Here is a 27,891-nt window from a genome sequence, read left to right on the forward strand (position 1 = left end):
ATCATTGATAAGAACATTAAACAACGTTCTGAATTTCAACAGTATACTATGTAAACAAAAGAAAGAATAGGTGAGATAAAAAAGTATATAGGGAAAGGCAGGCATCCATGGGAAATAGAAGCTATTACGTGTAACGTATACTATTATAATTTACTATAAAAATAAAGTATCATAAAGTTTTGTAAACTCCTTGCAATGCTATAAAACAACCAATAAAGAATATATTATTATAAACAATTCAATATATAGAAAAGAAAAAAGATTCAGTTGTACAGGGTATAATAGTCAATAATTATGTGAGAAGTATGAAATATTATCTCTATTAAACGAAATGTACATATACATAATAATGCGCAATAGATCATCATCCTAATATCCTGTTCGTGAAATACAGGTATAAAATAGAAATCTGGTCTGGTTTCGAACATAGCCTAGTAGATGTTCAAAATGAATACGAACAATTAATTAATCGATCGAGTGCACTGAATCATTAATTCGGTATCATGGAAAGTTTCAATAAACATACGTATGCAGTGTATTACTGGACCGTAAGTACGGTATTATCAAGAGAAAAGAAAACAAAGAAAGAGAAAAACGTTTAATACGATATTACTAAAGGAAAGAGGAAAATATCCAGGGCACGCGAATTCTTCTTTTAAAGTAATTTAAAGTTCAGCAGTTCAGAATCTTATTGCGGTAAACCGCTGTCTTTTTTTTTTTCATTTTTCAGTAGTATTAATTATCGTTTGCGCTATAATTTTATTATCGCGTGCTCCTTTCGCGCTTCCTCTGTTCCCATAATGGTAAACCCTATAGAAATACGATGTAGTTTACAAAACTGTGATGGAACCTTCTGTCAATCACATGTATATATATTGTCAATATCTTTTTAAATATTTTAGAGGTACAGTCCGAACGTAATGTACCCCAAGCTAGAATCATAACACCGAAGAAATCTCTTGTAGCGCCCCCTTTGTGTTCTCTTAGAATTAAATGCATTTCAAAATTCGCGCCCATTTTCGATACTTCGATAGTCATATGAAGTGTAACAGTACACTAAATATAGCGCAGTCCCGTCACATGGCCCTTGGACAAAGTTTATTCATATGAAATCTCAAAATCTACAAATTTGAAATGAACAAATTCTAAACTGATGAGTTTCCAAATTTTTGACGATAAATCATTACTATTTTAATAATCACAATTTTCCCGTTTCTACGATCTGTCCAGAGCCACTCAGCGAGACTTCACTGTAATAATTGTTAACAATAGATGATAGTAGTAAATACTAAATAAATCAAAATATTTGCAATTATTTAATATCGGAGGTCGATTTGTTTCGCTTATAGTTGAATTGTGTAAGTAAACCTTTATCATTAAGTTTTGGCGCCAAAGCAGTATACGTTTGAAATGCATAAGAATGAAATCGAAAAACTTTAATTTACATACAATCAAGTATTCTCGATTTCGTTCGAATATCGTTCATATAATAAGGTTATTACCCTGATATATTCGCGTAGTTAAAACCAAAATTAACAATCGATGAAACAAAATCGATATTTTAATTCACTTCGAGTACGTCTACAACTGTGCTTCTTCGATGATAAGCAATCATTGATCTTTCGTAAATAGCACCATTTCTATAGCAATCATTCTCTCCGAATATAATTTCATATGCATATTTATTAGAAGTCGATCTGGAAATTTCTATATACATCATACAAGTAAGGAACAAATCTTTTCATTTTAACTTTAAGAGGTTATCGTATATAGTATATTATACGTAATTTCTACAGAGAAACTACATAATTTCAGATAAAATTAACAGAATAATATAGAATAACAAATGGAAAAAATCTGTTCCTCGTTTCAAGATATCAATTAAAAATTTCCAGATCGGACATGACATCTGCTGTAATGACAACGCGTGATATGCTACGATATAATAGAAAGTCGTACGCAACATTGAACCTCGTGTTATTACCGCGATAATTACATATTTCTCGTTGGATGGAAGGGGAATAAATATGCGCGAAGAACAATTTTTTTTTCGTTTTAAATATTCACTATATAGGTGTGGGATTATTAGACCTTATATATGGTGTGTGCATTATGTACGTCTTTTTCCATACGCATGTGTTACATGTATGCACTGGTATGCAGGTATGTGTCTGTGTGTACGTATATGTCACAGTAAAAGTTCACGAGTAAGAAAATTTTAATTTTTACCTGTAGAAACATTTTTGGACCTGATTTATTAAAAATATAAAATAGATTCAACACTGAAAAGTATTTTATTTCATGTAACTGAATGTTTGCAAAAATAATAAAGGAAGTGCTATCAAGTTTCACTGTGACACATACACGTAACATATATACATATCTAAGCTATGTCGAACACAGCCTTCTCTAGATGCAGCATTAAAATCCAACAGCGTTTTGTTCATATTCTGCCTTGTGTATCTGCTGTGGAATTATGAATAGGAAACGTTGAGTTAATTTATCTACGATAGACACGTGCAAGTCGAATGAATTTCCTTCGTCGATATCGTTCGTTCGATACAACATAAACGTTTCGATTGGAAATTACAATTATCGAGGAAGACTATGTTGACATTAAGGTAAATAAAAAATTAAGTAGTACCAAAACTGTTAATACGTCTAAATATAAACGATAAATTAGAAACAAATATTTGCACATATCTAGTTTGTAATAATTATCATTTATAATTTTGGTTATGATTCGTGCACGCTCGAGTGCAACGCAGTTAATCCGCCACTGTTTACGATCACGCTATATTTTGGCGGGAACTATAATAAAAAGCTCGCAAATAAAAAATATTAAAAGAAGAACGCATCAGAGGACTGTTTGAAACGATCGTGGACGTTTGTAAACACAAGTGAGCAACAATTAGGCTTTCGATTAAAATCACTGATCACGTAGAGTTCTGATTTTATCGATTGTGCATTCGTTCGTTCGTTCCATGGCGGCGCTGGTGTCGCGTTTACGAGAACAACCCCCTTTGTACATTTTCTCCTTCGGTCAACTATCGAGAAACTCTATTTTTTAAACTTTGACAATAAAATCGAGCTATACAATTTAATTAAACTTCATTATCTAGATTCTTTTGTACAAGAAATAATTGATGTTAATTTAAATCATCTTTCGATATTGAAAATCGATGAACATAAATATATTGCTTGCAGTAAGTATATACAACTATGCTCAAAATTACAAATAAATACTATGTAGATAACCTAACAAAATTTGCGTTTCACATCGTTTTAATTAACAGTCGTACTTTGCAATTTAATCGATTCAAGAAAATTGCAATTTATTCCAGCAGTATGCAAGAAAAGCGTTAAAGATGTTTCGTTCGAAAACAATGAAATTATTCTCAATAAAAGTATAACGTTCATCGCTCAACATTGAGATACAGCCTTTTTAAACTGTAATAGATTGCCGATATATGTATGTATGTATGTATACACGTATTTATATGTATATATATATATTGGTTTTGTATTCTCAGTAAGATACGTATTTACAAAAAAAGTGTAGCAAAGTATGCTTGTTATAACATATGAAGTATAATATCACTGGATCCATTAAACTTTAACTTGTAGAGAATTATTTAAATCCATTTCGTAAGTGCGCGATCGTTATACTCCACTATGATATCTACGTTTTAACGCTTTTGTAAATTGGTTTGATATTGAGTCAACAACTTCGCGATACTACATGTACGTGTTTATTTTCGCCCCTTCTCTAGCTATAGGATCTTCGCGGTCAGTACAGTTTAATGCGTGTATGGATATACAGTCCGGTTATGGCGGAGATATTTTAACCCTTTATTTCGTTAACATGATTTCTTTATATACTACGTTTATGCATTCTTTATATAGTTCAGGATCCGTGGAAACAAGAGATGAAGGAGTGGTATGGTTATAAATTAATACTTTTGTTATAACGCTGTTATGGTGTTTGAATTTCCCGCTTATCGATCACGAACGCTGCCATATTGTACTTTTTACTTGCACCTATGTTTATTTTATTTACTTTTTGTTCACGTACCATGTTTTAAATATATTATTATTGAAAGTGAATAAACTGCTTTTTTCAGACCTCACTCACCGCAACATAAATGTTAAATGTGATACTATAATGATCATGAAACAATGATATATAACGATAAAATATTGAAAATGACATTTAACTTTGGAATACCGGAATTTTCGGATGCTGCAATTTAGGGACTTTTCCACGGACCTTATTGGATACGAATATTTTAGTTCCACGATATTCACATAAGGAAAATCGTAGTGATTGTAAACTCGTATGGATGGACTCCTTGAAAAACAAGGAATCAACTAACCTGACAAACGATTGCTGAATAAAGGGTTAATATCCTGCTCTGCTGTTTGGTGGTATACTCTTGTTTAAATGGTCCGATAGTTATTGCGATATTACATGTACTCCGTGAACTCCAAATGTGTTATTTTACCCTTTTGAATCCGGCGAATTTCAATTTTGCGTTTACGTCACTTTCCTTCTTGTCACGAATTTACACACGCGACTGCGCTTGATTTTGCAACGCACCAGTGGAATTTAACGCAGACGTACTCTATTTAGCTTTTGGTCCTTTGCGAATTTACGTGCTCGCTCCATTGGCGTAACTAGCAATTTTATCTGGGGTGGATCAGGTACCTTAATCTTTCTAACAGTGTTGACACATCGGATCAGACACATGAACTAATGGCTTCTGCAATTCTTTATTTAGAAATCTGAGAATTTGGAAATCAAGGAACTGCCGAATTTCAAGATTTGAAAACTCGAACATCTGAAGATTTATTACATCTGAATAGGAGCACAGAAATTTGGGAAATTTTGCAAATTTAGAAGTTTGAAGATTTGAACTCGGCAACGCGGGAAATTTAAAAATGTAGAAGTTTGAAAATTTATGATTTAAAAAATTTTTTAATTTCTAATACGATATACGAGGTACCTTATGCTCTACATTTCTCATGTTACGTTTTAGGAGGAAGTAGTTTATGTTTGGAGGAGGGAGACCCACCCTGGTCCCTATCTAGTTACGCCAATGACTCGTTCGGTGAATCGAGCTCGCTGCCGAGGCCTGTTCGACGAAGCTATTGCGAAACTTTCTAATTGCCAATTCTGCTCGCGATAGCTCCTAATTGAATCAAGTTCCGTCATTCTTTCCTTAATCAATCGAACCGTATTCCCGGATATCTGTTATCGTTCATTTCGATTGATGCTCATCGAACGGATATTGTTGAATCTAACAACGAGAACGATTAATTTTCTCTCATTAACGTTTCTCTTGTGTGCCGTGTGCTGGAACCTTAAGCAACACATATGCAGCTCAAAATAATTGGAACAACCTTATGTATGAATAGATTTCACGCCAATTTAATATTACAGAAACTGTATGTCATTTTTATCAATCTAAATCTTGGAATTATTTAGAAAAAATGAAAATATTATAAGAAATTATTCTGGAATAATTGTGACAATATTCTGGAGATAACCTAGTAATCTAGAGGAAACCTGGAATAGCCTAAGAGGTTATATAGACTTACTCAGAAGAGCGTGTAAATGTTGATGTCTAATAAGTAGGATCAGTATTCAATTTAAGTTGTCAAATTATTTTGAGCAGATTATGTTCCTGCTTCCCGTTAGTAATAGCGCAATAACATCCGCTAGGTTGGAACAGCAGTTCCCATACGTCTTAAGTTCTAATCGCAAGCCCTCGGTTTTTCGCGTTCTTCGTTGCCTGCGAGATACACGCGTAGGCAAATGAACGCTAGCGAAGCATCGTTTATACCTGGAAGTTATCTATAGTTGCCGAACGAGAATTATCCTTATTTACATACACACGGTGAAAAGAAAGTCCCCCGTATATGAGACGGTTTCGTGTACCTATACAAAATTAATGAATGCACGGGATGCCGATCGCCGCGGGACAATAGCATTTCACTGTCGCAGCCCTACAAGAACGAGATTGTTTATTGTACAGTGTCCTGCGACAACCGCATTTGTCGCGTCGTTCGAAGAAAATGAAAAGGACAAAATTTGAGCTATCGTCGAGGATTGAAAATCAGTGAAAAATACTTGTAAGGGATTACCCCAACAGATTCCGTTGTAACATGTTTATAATAGGCAGCAATTTTCTTTCAAAGTCAGCAATTGTTCTCATGGTTTTGTTTGATGCTACTGTATTTACGTGACTGTACCTATCTTACTGGGCTTTACCACGCCTACATCATGTTTGCCACGACCATATTCTTTTTGTTACGCCTACACTGCGATTATTTATCACGCATATACCTTACTATTATTCTTCTTGCGATACCTACACCTTTTCTACTAAATCCAGCATATTCACGTGTTACCTTTACCAACGTGTTCCTTTTAACCCGCCCACATCCTGCGCACCACGACGATATTTATCTTGCCACGCCCACATTATCCCTACCACGACCATGCTCTTTCTGTCACGCCCACATTATCCCCACCACGGCCATATTTTTCCTGCTACGTCCACATCAACTGGACTAGAAAATCTCCGACTTGAAATCTTTAATATTGTATTAATAATGTTACAAGCATTGCTGCCTACAGTGAAACTGTTTTAAAACGAACATAACATGTCAGAACCGTACAGACTTCGATAGAAAAACGTGTGTCCGTTGTCACGGGAGAATGATTCTAGTATGATGATGTTCGACGATGAAAAGATTAGGAACCACAGACCTAACGCTTAAACTAAGGCTACGCGTTATTGCGCGATCGTTCGAGACTAGAATGGACATCCGTTGGGAAATTAAGAAATGGATTCGACGGACAAACGAGTAAACAAGAAACATTTGGTCAAGCGCTTAGACGAATGATATAAATATCTATTCTAATTAGTGTCCCCTATCTGATGAACACCTTTGTTTACCGATCTGTGCGTTTACGTCGGAAACGTTTTTTATGTTACATATTTACATCTCGTTCTTCATTCGCCTCTCAAGCATTTTCTCTTATTTTAAACGATATCGTTCGCAATTCGGTAGAATTCAGTGATGGGGTATACTTCGCGAGGCAGAATGTTTCTGTTCAGTTCACACGTTCAGATCATGGATAGTAACACGCAGAAGTACATTCAGAATGTAGAGTCTGAGAGTTTCGAGGCGTCAAGTACTCAAAGCTGATGGGATCTGAGTGATTAAGAGCAAGGATCGTAGTCACTCAAGGTCATCTTGCTAGAGATAACGTTATAAGCTTTTTCAACTTTCTTCGTATACTCATCACAGGCATAAGTAAATTCTTCTTATAGTTACTTATTGTATTCCTCTCTTTCTTCTATAATCTTTCATTCTTCTACGCACAATGAGACTAAGTTCATTGACCATGAGTGACCAAAATGGCTCCGACTAAATACTGAATTCAAGTGGCTACTTGAATTGCTGTTGACCCACTTGCTCGAACTTGACTAGAAATCCTCAACAGGCAGCGGCCATTCGACACTAAGACCACAAGTCGAAACGAGTTTAAAAGAAGCATCAATATATCCCGACAAAACATACCATCCTGGAAATTAGAACAATTATAAAACTTGAGGAAGGAATATGTAGAGCATATACAAGATGACTCATTTAAATCAATCCACGCAAATATATTGCAAAATATTAAAATGACGTTTCTCCATAAGTAGCTTAATACTTTTCTGTACAGAATAACGAGCTGCATCGAACGAAGCATTAAAGAACATGACCTTCATATCTCCCCTACGTGTCCGCGTAACTTTTATCTAAAATATTTGTTTGCATAATCAATATTTTCAAAGATACTCGAATGGGTCGATATAAATAGGAAAGTCTGTATACACTCGACATATTCCCAGTTTCATAACGTTGAATTTCCGGGTTGGGATGTTCCCTTGTTAGTACGCGTCGTGCATTCTATTACAGCAGCGGAGAAATCGGCCTTCGGGTAAACTGAAACGAGAAACATTCAGTATGGCGCAAAGTACACCTGTGGCTCGCAAACCGATTACCTTCTTTGGATCTATCTGGTGGCATGAGTGCGCGTTAGGCGCCGAGATTCACGGGATAAGAACGCGCCAACGATTGAGCCTCGAGCATAGGCCTCGAGTCATATAGTCCAGACCTGCACCTTCTCCGCGACGATGCACCAGCTCGCGTGGTCGTAGTAGGACGAGATAATGTGCAAGTTCTCCACGTATTTGTTGATCAGTTGGTCTAGCTCGCCCTCCCTGAACACGTGATAGTACTGATGGTAGGTGATGGCGCCGCCTCCGCGGCCCGATGTCAACGATTCTTGGGACGACGAGCCACTCAGTGAGTGGTTGCTGCCCGTCGTGGTCACCAGGCAGTCGGTGCTGCGTTTGCTGTTGTCAGGATACCTGGATGGCGCCTCCTCCGATGCTGACCTCCTCTGGATCTGGAGCCTGCGTTTCTCCGCGTACGACTTGGGGTACTCCGTGGTGTTGTTGGACAGTAAGGACACCATGCTGCTGCAAAGTCTCCTGGTGGACTCCGCGCGACTGCTGAAGCTGATGGTGTTGTCGATGGACTCGCCCATGTCGCTGGACGTTATCGAGTTGGCAGACCTCAGGTACGGCTTCTCCGGCACAGGTTTGTCCGAGGTGACGTTCTCTTTCTCGTTCATAAACTCGCCGGTATTGGACACCATCACGAAGTCCATGATGTCGTCGGATGGGCTTCGTTGCATCTTGTTGCGAACTGGATCCTCTACGTCTAACGACTCCATCTTGTCGGGGTGCTCGTGGAAGCCGTTGTTGGCGTTACTCAGCCAGGCGATCGTGTTGGATAAATCGTTGTACTTAGACTTGGAGGATCTGACGGATTTGGAGGAAGGAGCCTCGTCTTTCGTTTTCGAAACGAAAGGATCATCCGGGATCTTTTGGTCGCTTTGGCCGATGTTCTCCGTGAAATGAATCAGGTGCTTGCGGAATTCCTCGTTCCACGTATTGTCCACTTCCGGTAACTGAATGCTGGACTTTTCTTTCGCTTTCGAACCCTCGACCATTTCTTGTGCGATTTGCCTCGGATGTGTACTGTGCGTTTTCTGGATCGCCGTACCAACAGCGTCCTCCAGGGAACTGGCCACGTTCGCCGCGGCAGCGAGAAGCTTCGAGGAAGCCTCTGTCGTTGTTTTGATCTTGCCCTTCAGATAACCTGTATCAGATCTATCCTTGCTCTTTTTAGACACCAAGATGCTGGTTAAACCCGCTGATTCTGACGAAGAGACTCCACTGGAATCGCTGTGAAGATCATCGATTCGCTTGTCAGACTCCTTCTTAGAAAATGTCGGGTTCTTCTGAGGAGCTCTGTCGCCGTCCAGCTCACATTTATGGTAATACTGATCGTGTTTCAGGTTCTCGCTAAGGTTCTCGGTGAAGTCAATCAGGTGCTTGTGGAGTTCTTCGTTCCAGGTCGCATCCACTTCCGGCATCTCAATACTGGGCTTCGTTACCTTGCTCTCGCTGGAGCTGGATGAGTCAGCTCCTTCTTGTTGCACAGTACCATCGTTCTCCAAGGACCCACCCAAGGCAGAACTTTCTGGAAACCTTGAAGAATGGGACGAAGAACTATCCGTCGCAGTTTTCGCCTCGTCCTCCTTCGAATCAGCTACGCAACCGGATGATTCGTCGGCAGTTATGTCGCTGGGGTCAGAGACATTCTCCGCTGAACTGTCTAACACTTCTGACTCGGTGCATTCCGACTTGTTATTATCTTTCTTTGCCATGTACCTTTCGTCAGATATTACGCTAATCACCGAACCCACCGACTCTGGAGAAGAAACTCCGCTGGAGTCGCTGTCGAGGTCATCGGTCTCAGGATTGAACAGCTCCAACGACAGTAACCGTGGCAAGACTTTGGTGACGGCTTCCAGACGACCGCTGGCCGTGGTCGAAGCTCTTCTAACCAAAGGAAACGACGGTTTGGTCCTGGTGGCAAAACCTGGCTTCTGCTTCAACAGTTCCTTGATCTGATTCAACCTGGCCTTACGATTCTCCTCCTCCTTGCTAATGTCATGATTGCTCTTCTCCTGCATCGGTACTTCAGGAGTATCCTCTTGCTCGGTTTTCGGCAGAAGGGGTGCGGTGTCCTTAACAGTTTGCGGTTCTTCGACGACCTCCAGAGTTTCAGTCATCGATCGGTACGCGCGTATGGCTTGTAGAGTGGGCTTCTTTCCCTCCAAGAAACTATTCCTTCTACATACATCGTTCTCGGCGTTCTTCTTATTTACCTGTAGCTCCGAGTCCACCGACTGGTAGGTACCGTTCAAAACGTCCGCTCTTTTTGTACCGTTTGTTGCATCAAGAGACGGTTGACTAACGATACTTGTGGGGCCGAAAAACGGTCTAGTGAATACAGGATTCAGGGAACGAGGAGACAAGCCGGGTGGACTAGGCGGTGGCAGAGATTTACTCGTAGCTGGGAACTGTTTAAGCAGGGGAGACATGGAGATGAGTTTGAGCCTGGAATTATGCGTATCAGGCGGATGTTTGACCCGCGGCGAAGGAGGTGCCGAGGTGCTACTTAGTTGATGACCCGTGGAGGGTGGTATAATATCTATTGATGTCTGAGCGTCCGGCTTTGGCACGTAAATCACGGACGCGAAACTATCCTCGGAATCGACGCTTGTGTCGCTTTGCAAACTGCTGTCTTTCGACGAATCTGAACCATCCTCCCGAGACAACCGCCTCTCTACACCCTCTACTTCCCTCTTCGTCGGTGTCGTAGGTGGAATCTTCTCGCTGCCCTTCGTTCTCGACGCTTCGTCGTTCGATGTACCGTTACAGGGCGTCGGTGATATATCGCTTTCAGCGGACTTCCATCCCTGAAGAATCTTCACAAAGCCGTTCTTAATGGATATACCTGACACCTCGATATTCGTGGTCGACTGTTTGATCTTATTCGTAAGGCCACTTTTTAACAGTTGAAACCTTTTAGTCGCGTTAGCGGAGTAAAGGGAGTCCCTGAGGGATTCGAACGTCTTGCCTTTGCAGATGATGTCCTCGTTTAGAGACGCTTGCTTCATTATATTCCGTCGAACCCTCTCCTTCTCTTCCAACCTCTCCGCAGACATTATCTCCTCGTTCATGGAGCTTTGTTTCAGGATGCTTCCCCGCTTTGAATTGTGAGTAGGTGTTACCTAGATTCACAGAAATTTAAGGATTTATCGAAACGGTTTATTTTGTTGACTACGATAATCATCAGTGAAACTCCAAGAACATCTATACCTGAAAGTCTGGAACGTCCTTAGTTAGTTCTTGAATGGCAGTGTTGTCAGGATTTTCCAAACTGACGTCATCCACGAAGTGAGATTTCTGTTTCACCAACCGTGGCTTCGAGCCGCTTATAGACGACGACGACGTCCTGGATTCGCCGTCCAAATTCAGTTCGGACGTCAGCATGGAACAGAGGCCGGGTATGCTGGACCTGGATCGCACGAGGTCCAGCCGTTGAATCTCCAGGATATCGCCAAGGCTCTTCGATTTGATGCTCAGCGAGTCTGATTGTTTGTTCAGAGTAACATTAACGTCTTCCACGCAACGTAATTCGATCGGCAGCTCGTCCGCGTCTGGAGGTTCTTCTTGTTCGTAATCTTTTCGGTTCTTTCCGCTGCCGCTTTGCCAGCTCTCCAGAAACCAAGGACGATTTCCGGAGCCCCGCCTGCCTCCTGCTAGTTTCTAAAGCAAATCGATAAATTTTCGTTTTGAAGAATTTACCTTGGTTTAGTGAACCTGTTATGGAAGGTCAAATCGTTATAAATACCTGCAAAGCTCGACGGAAAAAGCTATAACAGGTCTCGTTAGGACTTGACAGACTGCTGGTAGATGGTGATGGACTGAATATTGGGTCGATCCAATAACTCTTGCTCTTGCATTTTCGTTGGCTGTTCCTGAAACAAGGATCCCATTAACTGTAATTATCAAAGTCATCTAGATACCTAGACAGGAAAGCGTCTCAAAGAAGAGTGAAACAGGGACAAGGAAACAGGCTAAATGCAATTTCTATCGCTTTCATGACTTTCTGACATGATTATACAGAATTGACATATATTAAAGTGAGAAAATCAATTGATGTGGTGCTTAGTTCATTTATTCAATTTTCAAAGTCTTCATAGATAATTATAGAGTCAACTTTTCATTATCTAATAGAAGAAACACAAAGGAACTGTTTGTATGAATTTTAATATAAGGTACTTCAAAATATATAAATAGTGTTTTACTGTTAACAATGACAAGAAGATATTGATCTTGTGTATAAATATGAATAGAAAATATAGAGTACAATTTTCCTTATATAAAACTATAATATACTTAGCAACTATTGCAAAATAGATTTTCTGATAATATTACACTATTTAAGTACTGTTACCATAAACTTGGTACATTAATGACTTTTTGATTCATTATATACAGTAGCTGAAATATACATACCTTTTGGAAGATGACAAAAATTTTTGAGTGTTCTGATTGAAACTGGCATTTCTTGGAGCACCTGAACGTTTTGATTTTTCTGGCGTTGAATTCATGCAGTACGCCTTGGGCCATGGTATTAGTACATCTTGAGATTCAAACTGAAAAGGAAAAAATTTTTTAATCACATCAGAAGCTCTTGTATAATCATTGTAATTAATATAATATATTTCAATTTTTATTTCTGAGTTCATTTGCAATGGATGACTGGCTATATCAAAGTCATACTAACTATTTGCAAGGATGATGAAGTGGTACGTCAAAGATGAAACAAATATCACTGTATATAAAATCAAAAAGTAAAAAGACATGGTTATTATTTAATTTAATAAAAACATTATTTCTTGTATTCACAATTTGTTACAATATTTTATTACATTTTGAGACAAATATACCTTGTAATATGAAAATAATCAATACATTCCTGTATGTGTTCACAATGCAGGATTATGAAACATGTGTGAATGGATTAATTGAAGCTTAGAGTTTGCATTTTATATTCTTTTTTTCTTTCATTTGGTTCAATTCAATTTATAAAATAAAATTTTCATCAGACTCAAATACCTTAAACAAAAATAAAAGAATAGAAAATTTGATGATTATTGATTTCCCTCGAAAATTTGAAGGATCTATATACAGTTACAACCATATAAACAAAAGACTTCGGTTGGAAAAAATGTGGTCACCCACGACAGATTCGAACAGTTTACCTTGGCTATGTGCATTGGAACAATCGTATCGATTGACCGTCATGTTCGCGTGGGTGTATTTCATAGGCATGTTCAAATAACATTTGAATGCAATCCTATCAGATGTTGATATTTTTAAACTGAATTAAATCGTTCACATCTATCTCGTGTCCATCAGATAACTGGCATTGAAAAGTTTGTAAAACGTTACGTGAAAGCTTTATGCAATAAATTCTACATCAGAAGCACGCTTTTTCAAAGTAATGGATATATCAGTTTCACACGTAAACTCGACTACAAATTTGCCGCATAAAGAGAACTGTGGATGATCTTAGATTCAATTAACGTTCATCATTTCATCCTGATGGGGAACCAGAATGTTTACCTTCCTGTGCCTTTGTTCCATAGCCCATACTGATATCACTAAGCGACCACCGATCCGAAGTACACGCGCTAGCTCTCTGAGCGCGTGGACTCTCCTCTCTGTTGTGGCAAAGTGGTGTACCACGGCAATCGAGAGGACCGCGTCGAAACTCTCATCTCGAAACGGTAACGCTAGATTGTCGCAAATCAGCACCTGCAAAATAACATGCTATAAATACTAGGTCAATTTGAGAACAACTTTTTATTCGTGTACATAGGACTTGTGGCACATTTTTATCTTAGTCACTGAACAAAACTATAATATTTTCTTGAACGTTTTTAGTATAAAATGGCCGATAAGTCAGACATTTTCCATAACTAAACAATTTATAAACGCGTTTACAGTTAATTATCGATACCCCATGGGTCCAGCGACCAATGCTACTCGCTATCGACAGTGTCGCACTTTTTCATGCAATTACACGGCACGGTTAATCGGAAAAACGTTTCCCGTAGGAAATGTTCCGGATACAATTAAGCACGGTGCAGCAGGATACGGATGTAAGAGCCGGTTTCCTGTATACACTGCTTCATTTGTATTTTCATGAAAATGATATATTTACCTCATTCTCCTTCTCACGCGCGATATCCGTGAAACGTTTGCACCGGTCCACTCCCACCTTGAAGATGCTGTGATTAACGCTCAGGTACTTCCCGTTGCCACAACCTGAACAAATCAATATGTCATTTGCACTTGCAAAAAAGTCGTATTATTTGTTAAAGACGGAGAGCAGTTTTTTCTGTTACCAATGTCTTTACACTATAGAGGTTGATACATATAAAAATCTTCTTAAATAAATTTACAAATTTTAAAAATTATCTCAGCAAGATAACTCAAAGCACCGGCGATATAACGCGAGACAACTCAAAGCTCTGGCAATATAGTGCGAGACAACTTAAAGCACCGGCGATATAACGCGAGGCAACTCAAAGCTCTGGCAATATAGTGCGAGGCAACTCAAAGCACCGGCGAAATAACGCGAGACAACTCAAAGTTCCGGCAATATAGTGTGAGGCAACTCAAAGCACCGGCGATAGAACGCGAGGCAATTTAAAGATCCGGCAATATAGCGCGAGGCAACTTATACCACCGGCGATATAACGCGAAACAACTCAAATGAAAAATTCCCAAATTGCAAAATTCTGAAATTTTCAACATTTCCAAGTTTGCATATTTCAAATCATATAGATATATGATTTGTAGAGATATCTATTTCATATAGGGTAGATACCCTATTTCATATTTGAGATTTCTTTGTTAATAATGGATGGCCTTTGAAGAGACCTGTAACAAACAAACCTGAATCCAAAATAGGACACTATATCAATTCAGTTTCAAAGTTCGCTGCTTGTCGATGAGTTTGTGCAATCCGAGGAGAACGGATCCCACGGTATTTCAGAGGCTACGAGACGTGGGATTAAGCTCACGCGTGTGTCACACACAGACAGACACACGTCCACGTGTACACACAGACGAGAATACGCGTGTGTATGTAATCTGCACGGATTCGCGCGGATAGATCCATGGGGAGGTCAATTGATCATGTGAAAGCGTGAGTGACCGAGGTTGCGAGACGAAGAAAAACCGAGCAAAGGAACGAATAAAGACGTGAACCTATAAATGAACGTTTGTATGGGAATGAATGTGTATCCATATACCTGGTTATATACGATGGAGGCGTGGCATATAGCGTACGATTGAAAAACCAGAAGATTGGCTAACAGTGTGACGTTATTCAAAGGGAACCTTGTCTTTAATTGGACACAGAAATTACAGCTATTTTGGAGATTCTAAAATGAATTTTTTTTATATAATATACGTAGTTAATTACATTGACATTTTGTTTTTCGATCATTTTAATCATGTGTGATTAGCAATTACTATTTTCCTTGCATAACGTAGTATACTATGTAACATTTTAATGAGTGATGATTCAATGTGTGGTATTATTACGAGTGGAGATGTAAAACATGATAATATAATGCTTGACGATGTGATGCATTGCAATTTAATGCGCAGTGATGTAACTCGTGATAACTTAACGCGTGGCATATTTAACGCAAGACAGGTGAAAGCTCCGGCGATATAAGGCGAGGCAACTCAAAGCGCGGCGATATAACGCGAGGCAACTGAAAGCGCGGCGATATAACACGAGACAACTCAAAACGCGAGAGAATGCAGAGCGCCGGTGATCCAATGTGAGACAACTTAGAGCTCCGGCGATATAACGCGAGGCAACTCAAAGCGCGGCGATATAACACAAGACAATTCAAAGCGCGGCGATATAACACGAGACAACTCAAAACGCGAGAGAATGAAGAGCGCCGGCGATCCAATGCGAGACAACTTAGAGCTCCGGCGATATAACGCGAGACAATTCAAAGCGCGGCGATATAAAGCGAGACAACTCAAAACGCGAGAGAATGCAGAGCGCCGGCGATCCAATGTAAGACAACTTAGAGCTTCGGCGATATAACGCGAGGCAACTCAAAGCGCGGCGATATAACACGAAACAACTCAAAACGCGAGAGAATGCAGAGCGCCGGTGATCCAATGTGAGACAACTTACAGTTCCGGCGATATAACGCGAGGCAACTCAAAGCGTCGGCGATATAGCGCGAAACAACTCAAAGCGCGACGATATAACGCGAGATGACTCAAACCGTGAGAGAATGCAAAGCGTGGCGATATAATACGATAGAATGCAAGACATGGCAATATAATACGAAACAATGCAAAGAGCGGCAATATAACACGACAATGCATTTAGAATAACCGTTAATATAACGCGAGGGTATATAGCTGAATGCAGTATGGTGATATAACTCTAAACGCGTAACAATCCTTTCTACTTAATCACCTAACAGGACATAACAAGTTAACTCGTCGTTTCACCAGTCAATTTTCATTCGATACCAATTTACCAAAGAATCTTTACTTTTAAATAAGCAAAATATAAAACTATAAAAGAGAAATGACTTTCACTGAGCTCAATTAAGGAGCTGAAAAAGTAAATAACTGCTTCCATTCAGAAGAGAAAAAGAATATAGGTATTTATTGAATTACAGACTGACACTAAAGAGAAATGATATTTATAATTAGCATTTCTAATTCCGACACACTGTGTACATTGCAAGTAGGAAGTAAGAAGACAGAATCTTATTTGAATGTCACAGTCGCTCGATTTAAATTCCATCAAGTTACTCCGGAACGAATTAAATGGAAACATCAGAAAACTTTCACTAAACTCGATTTGTGTATCGATTGGAAAAATTGCATAAACTTGAACGTCGTGGTGTGGTAGGGAACACGAAAGATGTTTATATGAGTATCAAGTAAGAGGCGGTTCTACTTAACTATATCTCTAACACGAGTATATTTAAAATGTTACTAGTAACGTTAAACAAAATGTAGGATAACTTGTTATTAGGAATGTTATTTTATTCTTCGAGGATGACATTTTGTAACTTGCTCAGTTAACACGTCATGAAGTGTCTTGTAATATCAACTGTATCGTTTAACGAATAACTCTGCATATAAGACCTCATTTAAAGAAACAAGTATAAATCAATTGAATCAATCGAGGAATTATTAACATGATGTAAGTTGAATGTAACCCCTTGAAAATTGATTAAATTTAAGTAGAACTTGAACGCACTCAACATCCAGAAGTTGTTTCGCCAATAAGAAACACAAGAAAGTAAACCACGAAAGCGTAATAAAATCCATATTCACCAATGTCACACACGAGGGCACCAGGTTCCAGTTCCTCCAGAAACTGATAGATCCGTGGCCAGTGTTTGCTCTGTACAGTCTTTTCGGCGCATTGTTCGTAAACCTCATGGACGTAGGCTTGCTCAAGGGCCACCGATCGAGCTACTTGCTCTCCCTCGCTTTCAGACATCCCTCTCGCTGAGATGGTTTACCCTCATCCACACGCGTGTCCGCGATACTGCAAATACAAATAAGATAACAACGTCATTAATTAACTGAACCGTTCTACAGCACGAAACTAATTACAATTTTAATTATTTATCATGCTATTCGTATCTAAATGATCCAAAGATTTATGATGCGGTTGCATTTCGATTTTAATTATAAACAATATTGTAGCGATAGGTGGAGAAGATTAAATATCAGGTATACAGGTAATGGATTAATAAGATTTTAATCTTTTATGATGTGGTAGTATAGTAGACTTTCTTTATATGGCCACATATTGCTGAAGACCATACATATGGAAATGTAATGCATAACAAAACCACATGTGGCGATATATAATGGGTAATAATTCCACAGGTGGCAATATAATGCGTAGAAATATTCTATATGCCAATTTAATTCATGGAGATATAGTGTGCGGCGATATAACGCGTGGAGATATGGTGGTCGGCGATATAACGCATAGAAATATAATATGTGGTGACACAACGCGTAGAGATATAAAATACGGCGATGTAACGCGCGGAAACATAATGCGTGGCGATATAACGCGAGGCAATATAGTGCGCGGCAATATAACGCATAAAAATATAATATGTAGAGATACAACGCGTAGAGATATAAAATACGGCGATGTAATGCGTAGAAATATAGTGCGTGGCGATATAACGCGAGGAAATATAGCGCACAGCGATATAACGCGAGGCGATATAGTGCGCGGCGATATAACGCATAGAAATATAATATGTGAAGATACAACGCGTAGAGATATAAAATACGGCGATGTAACGCGTGGAAACATAGTGCGAGGCGATATAACGCGAGGAAATATAGCGCACAGCGATATAACGTATAGGGGTATAATATGCAGTGATACAACACGTAGAGATATAAAGTACGATGACATAACGCGAAGAAATATAGTGCGTGGCGATATAACGAGTAGTAACTTGACGCGCGGCGATATAATGCACAATAACTCAACACATGTTAGTACAACGGATATCTGTTATACGCGTGCTTATATAACACGTGCCAATTCCATGTATAGCGAAATAACACGTAACAATTCGACATGCGGCGATATAACACAAAGTGATCTAACAAATGACAATATAACGTATACAGAAATTTAAAAAATTGCTAATTTTATGAAAGAAACTTGTCACTATCATTTCAACTGTCGCGTTTGTGTAGCTTACATATTTCACACTCTGTGACATTCTGAGAAAGAGACATTTACATTGTCAGCTAAAAGTTTATAGTTATTTAACTTTTTTTTAGTATTATATTGCCCAATTAAATTGAATTCTAGAATAATTAAGATGTATTTATTATCGTTCGTTATTAACTGCTCGAATGAATTACGCGTTGATAGGTCATTAACATTAATGATACCAAGTAGGAGATTGTAAAATTGAATTAAGAAATTTACCCTATACCGTATTCATTTTTATGCTGGTGACTTTGAATGGAAGCAGACGATGACGTTTACTTTTCTTTGGTCATCCATCGTCTGATATTCCATAATCGGTTGTCGACCATGGATTCCGGTTCTGAAGTTACCAGTTTCAATACTTTCTCGTCACTTTCATTTGCTGTATGCTTCTACCTACCTAGTGTCTTTTACAAGGGGGATTATCGTTGAACAACGTTTCAATAATAATGTAATAAAATAATCTACATGAAAATTAGTAATACAGTTATGGTACTAAAAAGGTAACAAATTGAAAGCTTCAATTTAAAAATAACTACCGATGTCCGATTACATAATGTCCTTTTCCACTAAAACAATCAACGTTGATCGTTTCTATAATGTTTCTCCTAACATACAAGCAAAATGTACCCAACGAAAAAACGAAACTATGAGACATTTTCAACGAAAACGTTACAAAATTCGCCACAAGTTTTCGGTGGAACATGATGGAATCCACAGGTAGCACGTTTGACCTAATTAATCTCCCCTGGCTGTCCTACATTCTAATGAATCGCGTATCGACAACGAGATTATCGTGGACAGCTGTTGCAAACTCGAAACAATGGGTTTCATCCTTCGGAAAAAGGATACTGCTGATCATATAGTTATTTCCAATCGATAAATGTACTGGGTGTTCTGTAATAAGCAATATAAAATTGAACGTACACATCGGTAACATATTTTGTACAACCTGGGTCATCGAATTAAAGCAAATCTCTTCACGAAACCTTCTTTACATGTTATAAAGACAACAAGAGAAAACGTTTATTGCCCTGTAAACGGAAGATGATTTGTTCTTGCATGAAACCCAGCCAGAGAGAATGAAAAATTGCAACTTTCTAATGGTAGCGGTTTACAAAAGATACAATTTTCTGCCTCGTACTGACGGTGTAGTTTCAATATAGTCGACGCTAATCGCCGATGAATCTACAAAATTGTACAATCAGTATATAATTATGTGTCACTAAATAATTATATTGCTGCACACGTTATATCGCCACGCGTTTTATTGCCACGCATTATATTGCCATGTGTTACATCGCTGCAGGTTATATTACCACGTATTACATCACCAACATGTTATATCGCCATGTGTTATATTGCCACGCGTTATATTACCACGCGTTATATTACCATGCGTTATATTGCCACGCGTTATATTACCATGCGTTATATTGCCACGCGTTGTTACCATGCGTTAAACTGCCACGCGTTATATCGCCATGCGTTATATTGCCACGCGTTATATTACCATGCGTTATATTGCCACGCGTTATATTACCATGCGTTATATTGCCACGCGTTATATTACCATGCGTTATATTGCCACGCGTTATATTACCATGCGTTATATTGCCATGTATCATATCGCCATACATTATATCACCATGTGTTATATTTCCACGCATTGCATCATCAACATGTTATATTGCCATACATTATATCACCATACCTTACATCACCATGTGGTATATTGCCACACATTACATCATTAACATGTCATGTTGCCATGCGTTATGTCACCACGTATTATATTGTACTTCGCGGTTACTCTATTTTATAAAATAGAAATATTTCTTCTTTTACATGAAACAAGTTCTATAATTATTCTACAAAAACGCAGAATAAAACATGAAAGAGTCGCTGATAATTCGTAGATCGTTAGAAACTCATCGATATCAGCTTGCTCCAGTTTTAATCATCGCCCAGGCACGTGCTATCCTTTCATTTTTGGCATCAAAGCCAGCGATGAAAAGCTATCGTCTCGGTGATCGGTCAGCAATATCCTCAAATAACAACTATATATTCCCACTCGATTCGTGGAAAGACGCTCTTGGCTTCTATTCATCAAACATCGCGGAAACAATGGAGCAGGAACGTACAGAACAATCTTTCAATACATCGTAATTCGAAACGGGTGACGACATTTAACTACCATAACTTAATTAAAAAAATGGCTAAATAACTAAAGGAATAACATGGTTATATGTTGTATTAATTTTGAACGTCTAACCATTCTCAACGATTCACAGATGAAATTATAGCAATTGAATATAAATATCGTAAATACCATTGCAGAAATGCAAAGTTAATCGAACAGAAAATTATAGGAACTTAAATCGACGTGTCACGTCTTTCGACTTTACATCAATCACTTTCATCAAACGTTATGTTCCAAATTGACGTATCGTAAATATTATTTCACATCATTTTTATGTAATCAAACAGCCTCAGACTTTCTAAGTTTCGAAATCAGCTATTTGTTACGGAACCGGGAGACTATACCGCCCATCCCTGCAATAGAGGGTTCTTGTTAGCAACGATCACGACGAAAAGAGATCTGTCGACGCAAACAGGTCGAGTGGGCTCTCAGTTAACGAAAGAAGAACGCTGCAAGACATCCACTCGTAGCTCCACTTGGACCACGACGAGACCAAGAGGACACGCGAAAAACGACCGGGGAAGAATAACACACTTGGAATGCGAATCAAAAGAAGAATCCACAGGTAGATCGTGCCTCCGTGTGAACCAGCCAACGTTTATAAATGTATGGTCACGTGTGTTACGTTTCAAAAAACTCAGTCACAAAATTTTACAAGTACTAAAATTATAAATAAAATTTCCACTCACATATACCTTCATATTGTGACCAAATCTAAACCCAACAGAACATATGTGGATTTGATATGAGTAAACCCCATCTATCCTAAGAAGAGTATATCTGATCCCAACCTAATCTATCCTAACATGAGATCCCAAGAATTTGTCCCAACCTAAACGTAGCCATAGCCACAACCTAATAGCAGTAATATTAACCTAAGCCCAAAAATATCCAAACCAGACCGCACTTACACATGTAAATCTTGAACAGCTGCAGGTAGAGCATCTTCCCGATCATCGAGTATCGTTCGTTCATAAACTGATGTCGCAGGAAGGCAAACACCCGCAGTTAAATAATTCCTGAATAAGTCGAAGGATCAGTTTATCGACACGCTGCTTCTCTTTCTCCTCCAAGTTATTGTAGTCGTTTCTGTAACGAAGATGCGGCACCGTGTACGCCCGACACCAACGAAGAAATTCACCGGTGTCCTCGGTGCGAATGAACGTGACGATGGCCCACAACGTGCACAGGTTCCTCGACTTGCGTCTGTTCTGAAGGTAGAGCTGGCAGATGTCCAGGAACGTCATCAGGTCGACGACGTTCTTCCCCATCGATGAACCAAAAGATTCGAGGAAGTTCGAACAGATTAATTTTATGATAACTGAAGGTACTCGTAGAACTTTGTATCCAGATCAATTTTTATGCTCTAGATACTTGGATTCAATGGGAAATCTGCATTGAATGCTGTCTGATGGACGATTAATAGAGTTCTTTGTTCTGATGTCTCAATCTCTTGTCGCATCAAATTTTAACACGTGGATCGCCCGGAGGTGATAGTTCGAGGATTTGATACAGATCTAGGTCGATTCTGATATTCCAAGTGCTTCAGTGTAGAATATTCATAACGAGCTATATGTTAATTATAGACAATGCGGTTCTTTGTTTACGTAGTAAAATATTTACTTTTGGAACAAATCGTTCTGGAAATTGCAGATGAAGGATGTAAGTGCATTCTGATGCTTTAGGCGTTTAGATTGAATCTGCATCGGTTGTATGATAACTGTAAACGATCAATACGAAAGTACCCTCTGCTCAGATGGGTCAATATTCACTCTTGTAACATCGAATCCTGGCGAATCATCTGGTAGGAGAATTTGGTCCAGATCCAAATCGATTGCGAGTGTTTGGACTCGAGAACCTTCATCAGAGGTTATATGCTAACTGTGGATGATCAGTGCTCAAGTTCTTTGTTTGCATGACGATATTTGCTCTTGTAATATCTAGGTAAATCTTGGCTAAAGTCGCTTTGATCTCTAGCTGTCTAGATTCGGAGCCTTCATCTGTTCCTCTTCAAATTCAACGCATCCTCAAAAGTCACACAATGTCAATCTTACAAACTGCTCCAAAGTCGTGTTTCAATGTCTAACATTATAAAACCAAAAAAGACACGTAAATATCCTTCGATATCTGTAAAACCATCACGAACTGGTCAAACCGCACTGTATGATCCTTATCGATGAAAATAGAAGGTATCTGAAATTGTTTCGCGGCGAAAATCAACTGGTCCGCTGTTTACGAAGCCGGTCGAAGATCAAGCCGTGGAACTGTGAAGAACACCACTGATCTCCATTCGCGGTGTCACATCGCCACCTACGCATACGTGTGCAGACAGACACCGATAGAGGCGGCGGTAGCAGGTGGACCACCGAGTGCCTTCAAAGAGAGCACCGAAGCCTCGTTTCACTCTGCGCCTCTACCAACCTTTACCCTTCTCGACTCGTTACCACCCTCAACCACCCTCTTGCTCCATCTGTTTCTCTACCACCCTTCTCGCTCTCGTCCTTCCTATCAACGATCCTCCAACTTCTCTCTTGCTCGCTAACTGAACTTCCGGTTCGTCCTATAACTGCTCTTTTACAGTATTTCTTGGTTACTCGAGAAATTTAATTACCAAGGTGCAACGTGGGTATGTTAAACACAAGTGTAAGGGAATTTGATCAAGCTTGTAAATTTGAAAACTCGAGTTTGGAGAATTTTATCGAACATATCTTTCATCGCCATGCAATTCTAATTCCTTATGCAAATGTCCCTTATATTAGTTTCATAGAAATATCTTTCTATTCCAACATATGGGAGCCTCCTCTTCTGTCACAATTTGTTCAAGGTTACACGGACCTCGACTAGTGAGTGTTGATATTCTTGTGGACATTCTCCCCTTTTCTTTATCTAATTAGTTCCATAAATTCCCCATTACGTTTCACCCCTTGTCATCTTCAGTTCATTCTTGTTCTTTGTTCATTTCTGAGATATCCTTCATCTTTCTCTGGCAGTACTCCTTCTCCGCCACTACTTCTAGTTTACTCCCCAGAGACAATATATCTTGGTTACTCTTTCTTGATATCTTTCTTTCTCTTCCACCCTATAAACTGAAATATCCTGTCTTAACCTCCACCGTCTTACTCCACGGACCTACGTGTCTCTGTTGACCTTTACGAATATCCCTTGTCCTTCTTTCTCTACTTCATTCCACAAAACGTAGCATCCTCCTCCAGCATCCAATTTTGCTTCTCCATCGCTCTTTCTGCACGTCCCTCCTCTCCCTCGTCCTACAAACTGTAATATCCTTGCTGAGCTTCTACCAGTGTTACTCTGTTGCTCCACGGTCTTCGACTATGCATCTTTATTGCTCCTCTTGGATGTTCCTTCTCCTTCCAGTTTACCCTACAAACTGAACCACCCTCTTGCTCTTATAACTCTCTCTTACTTTCTCGATTTTCCTTTCGTCCTTGTCGCTGGTTGCGTCTATCGGCTATCCAGCTTGCAAGCTGCACCTCGTTTCCTCTTCCGCTTCTCCTCTCTCTCTCCCTCTGTCTATCTCTCATGTTCCTGTCTCCCCGTTCTGAAACGCCAACACTACCACGTTAACACCCACACGTGTACACACGCGTACTGACGCCACCAATACGCGGCTGCGCGTTGAATTTATTCGATATCCTCTTTCGCATAACTGGGTTAATTTTGGTGCGCTAGTTTAACTAATTTAAGGACGCACTACGGGACCAACGTCATCCTGTGTCGGCCGGAAACGTTCTGGGCATTTAGGCGCGTTATGTCTTGGAACGGGCAGCAGGATGTACGAGATGCTTCGAGGATTTGGGCGAGATATGAATTGGGACACTGATAACTGATAGGTGACATAAGTAGAAGATAACATTGTACATTTCACATTTTCTTCTTTCAACATTCTCTTGTAGAATGTGACGAGTATGTGGTACATATCGCATTGCCATGCGTTAACTGCAAAAATCTTGAAAGAAGTGTTAGGCAGGCTACTGTTTACCGTTCGTTCAGGTTTCTAGAGCAAGCAATCCGAATCGACTCGAGCGGTTTGCATTCACCGCATTTCGCAGCAATTATTCCATCTCGCGATACACTTGGTGGCTATTGTTACGAGCGAAAGTCCAGTCTGGTCTGGCAATTCTTTCGAGACCATCCTCATCGACCGTTCTCGTTACTTTCTGCTATCAATACGCATCTTTCTACCATGTATTAACTATTCCAATAGACAGAGTCAATTGATTTAAGAATTAACATTTTCTCAGCCGGGTACTTGATGATGCATTAATTTTTTTAAATTTCGTAATTTTGAACTTAATAATGATTCACAGACTCTGTGTTAGTGGAACCCTTTGGGAACCAATAAAAGACATTATTGTACAATTATCGATTAACGGAGGCTAATGAATAATCGACTCGAGGGAATCACTGCATTCCATTGAACAATGCGCATATTAATTAGCGGGATCTCGTGAAACCGAAGAAATCGCATGATTGTGGGTGAAAGTGGCGTTAATTCTCGCGGCTTTTGCGTTACTCGTCGATCAGTCGAGGACAAGTTTGCTCTCAAAGGTTCTTTGATTGCGCAATCGAAGCACCGGCAGACTTTTTGTGCCCCGATCACCTTCGATTCACGAAATTCAAGTTCTCAAGATCTTATCGTATCATTCATTTACGATCGATTCAGCGAAACGCGACGAATACATAAATACAAAAAATTCAGCTTACACAAGGTTAATAAAGTAATGAAGCAATTTAACTGCTCAATCGAAAGAAGAAATCTCTCGAATAACGTAACTCGACTGGAAATAAAAGAAGAAATCAAAGGAAGTATCTAACTTCCATCGTTATCGAGTTGTCCAGGCGTTAACTAAGAAATTGATGAAGAGCTTAAAGGAATAAACGAGATGACGAGGGTGAAAAAAGGAGACGGGGGAACAAAAGCAATCGCGTTGTTGCATAAATTCTAATTGGGTTAAACTTCCAAGTTAACGCGGAGAAGCGTCTATTGCGTTGAAACTGGGGCTCGATCTGCGAAGGACGTCTATAGAAAAAGGAGATAAAAGAATTCGATATAATTCACAGCATAAATAGGTGACACAAAATACGTGTTCAATACCAAATAACATGGAAACGTATTTCGAAACAGGCTCCATTCTCACTCTTTCGATCTGAAAATCTATCAACCTTGAATCTATGCGATCAAATTTATACCGTCGTAAATTAATTCCTTTCAGACGAATGATCGTATGCAAAATATGCGAGACACGCACTGAGGTTTGTACTTGAAATCACGTTTTAACTTGGCGCGTGGTTTAAACGTTCACGTGCTATCTCGCTTCAATCATCTCCTTTCTCTTCGACACTTTCACTGTCACTTCGAACAGCTGCGAATTCTGCTGGGTTCTCTTGTTTACCGTGTAACCGGCAATAATAGCCGACGCTGAGAAACAATTACATCTTTGTCGAGGAAAGCTTTCAAGGTACTATCGATTCGTATAACATATTCATTGCCACGTTCCTACGCGCATATTCTTGTTTCGCGAAATTGCATTCTGAATGATGTCTGATGATTTAATCCTTGTTACAATTATTGTATAACATCGGGAGATTGTTAAGAACGTGGTGGCGATATAACAAGTGATAATACAACGTTCGAGTATAATATAATATTGTAACGAATAGCTATTAGCACGCATGGCGATATAACGCGAGGCAACATTATCTGTGCTATTATAACCCGTAGTCTTGTACCTCTCGTTACAGTGCCATACTTTAATTCTACAATTCTACATAATTTAATATATCGCCACATTTCATATCAGATTGGTAAGTATATAATAAATATAATTGGTTAAGTAATAAATTAAAGCATATATCATATCAAATTGTATAACCACAATGCCTTGATTTAAAAATAAAATGCAATATAAAATCGAACAAAAGTCCAACGACATAATCACCCCTTGAGTTTCCAATCTATTTATGTAATACGATGAGCACTTCCAATCGACGACGAAATAACAAGTTCATCGACGATCCTCGAAACACTGTAATTGGTCGTTTCGAGTCTTTAGCTTTTTTTTCCTCGTCGAAATTACCCACCTAATCTATCGTAGTTAACGATAATTCGAGAGGGAAACGAAATCACGATGTGGATCGTTTGAGCCATTCCCAGGATACGAATGAAACCACGGGACGGGATAATACAATAGAAAGTATTGAAAGACGGAAGCAGTGACACCGGTACAACTCGATACACCATAAAACGTGGTATACTTTAGTGCTGATTTTTATCGAACGTCGCGATCACGACGAATCGATTGGAAAAAATTCTTTGGATCCTTTCTAATCGAAGTTATACCCGCATAATGGGAGAATGTTTCTGTTAGATACAAAACTTTTACGTTCCGGTCATATAACTCTTAATTAACTTAACAAATGTTCGATGTTTCGTTAAAATAATTAACTTCATAGAATCTTTGGAAGTATTTATGCTCAAATAAATTTCAATCGTAAAATACTCCATATGTAAAATACTTCATATGTATTCATATGTACCGAACATGTATTATGCCGATATACAGTCAGTATATACCTTCAAATAATAATTGCATTGTCTTTTTATACCACTACAAAAGATCCAATTCAAATATATATTTGGAATGCAATCTAAAAATTGTATAATCTTCGAGGTTATAATTACTCGAGGTTATAGTAATGGTAATAATACCCGTTAAGGAAAGACATCTCAGTGGGTCTTTTGTGACCCACTTGGTCATGTCCTTGCACTTCTAAAGGAATGTGGGTCATGTCTGCAACCGTTCAAAATTGAAACCGATCATCATCACTTTTTCTCTTGTAATGATTTAAGTATG

At 39.0% G+C, this 27,891-nt stretch overlaps 1 protein-coding gene across 7 annotated transcripts in view; it reads right to left on the reverse strand.

Annotated features, from left to right (window-relative positions):
• Positions 1-131: 131 nt before the first annotated feature.
• Positions 132-27,891, reverse strand: part of fid (class I SAM-dependent methyltransferase fire dancer) — a 36,576-nt gene continuing 8,816 nt past the window's right edge. The window contains exons 2-9 of one of the 7 annotated variants that reach the window (XR_013041559.1): positions 17,391-17,607; positions 14,218-14,321; positions 13,617-13,808; positions 12,504-12,643; positions 11,836-11,962; positions 11,301-11,750; positions 8,064-11,212; positions 132-8,004 (exon numbers count right to left, since the gene is read on the reverse strand). Coding sequence is in view for 6 of the 7 variants with exons in the window: in XM_012287056.2 (XP_012142446.2) it covers positions 8,162-11,212; positions 11,301-11,750; positions 11,836-11,962; positions 12,504-12,643; positions 13,617-13,808; positions 14,218-14,321; positions 17,391-17,559 (4,233 nt within the window). In the remaining variant the exon portion in view is untranslated. The other 6 variants (XM_012287056.2, XM_012287053.2, XM_012287058.2 and 3 more) reach the window with 6 other exon arrangements.

Source organism: Megachile rotundata, chromosome 1, assembly GCF_050947335.1.
Source record: "Megachile rotundata isolate GNS110a chromosome 1, iyMegRotu1, whole genome shotgun sequence".
Lineage (NCBI taxonomy): Eukaryota > Metazoa > Arthropoda > Insecta > Hymenoptera > Megachilidae > Megachile > Megachile rotundata.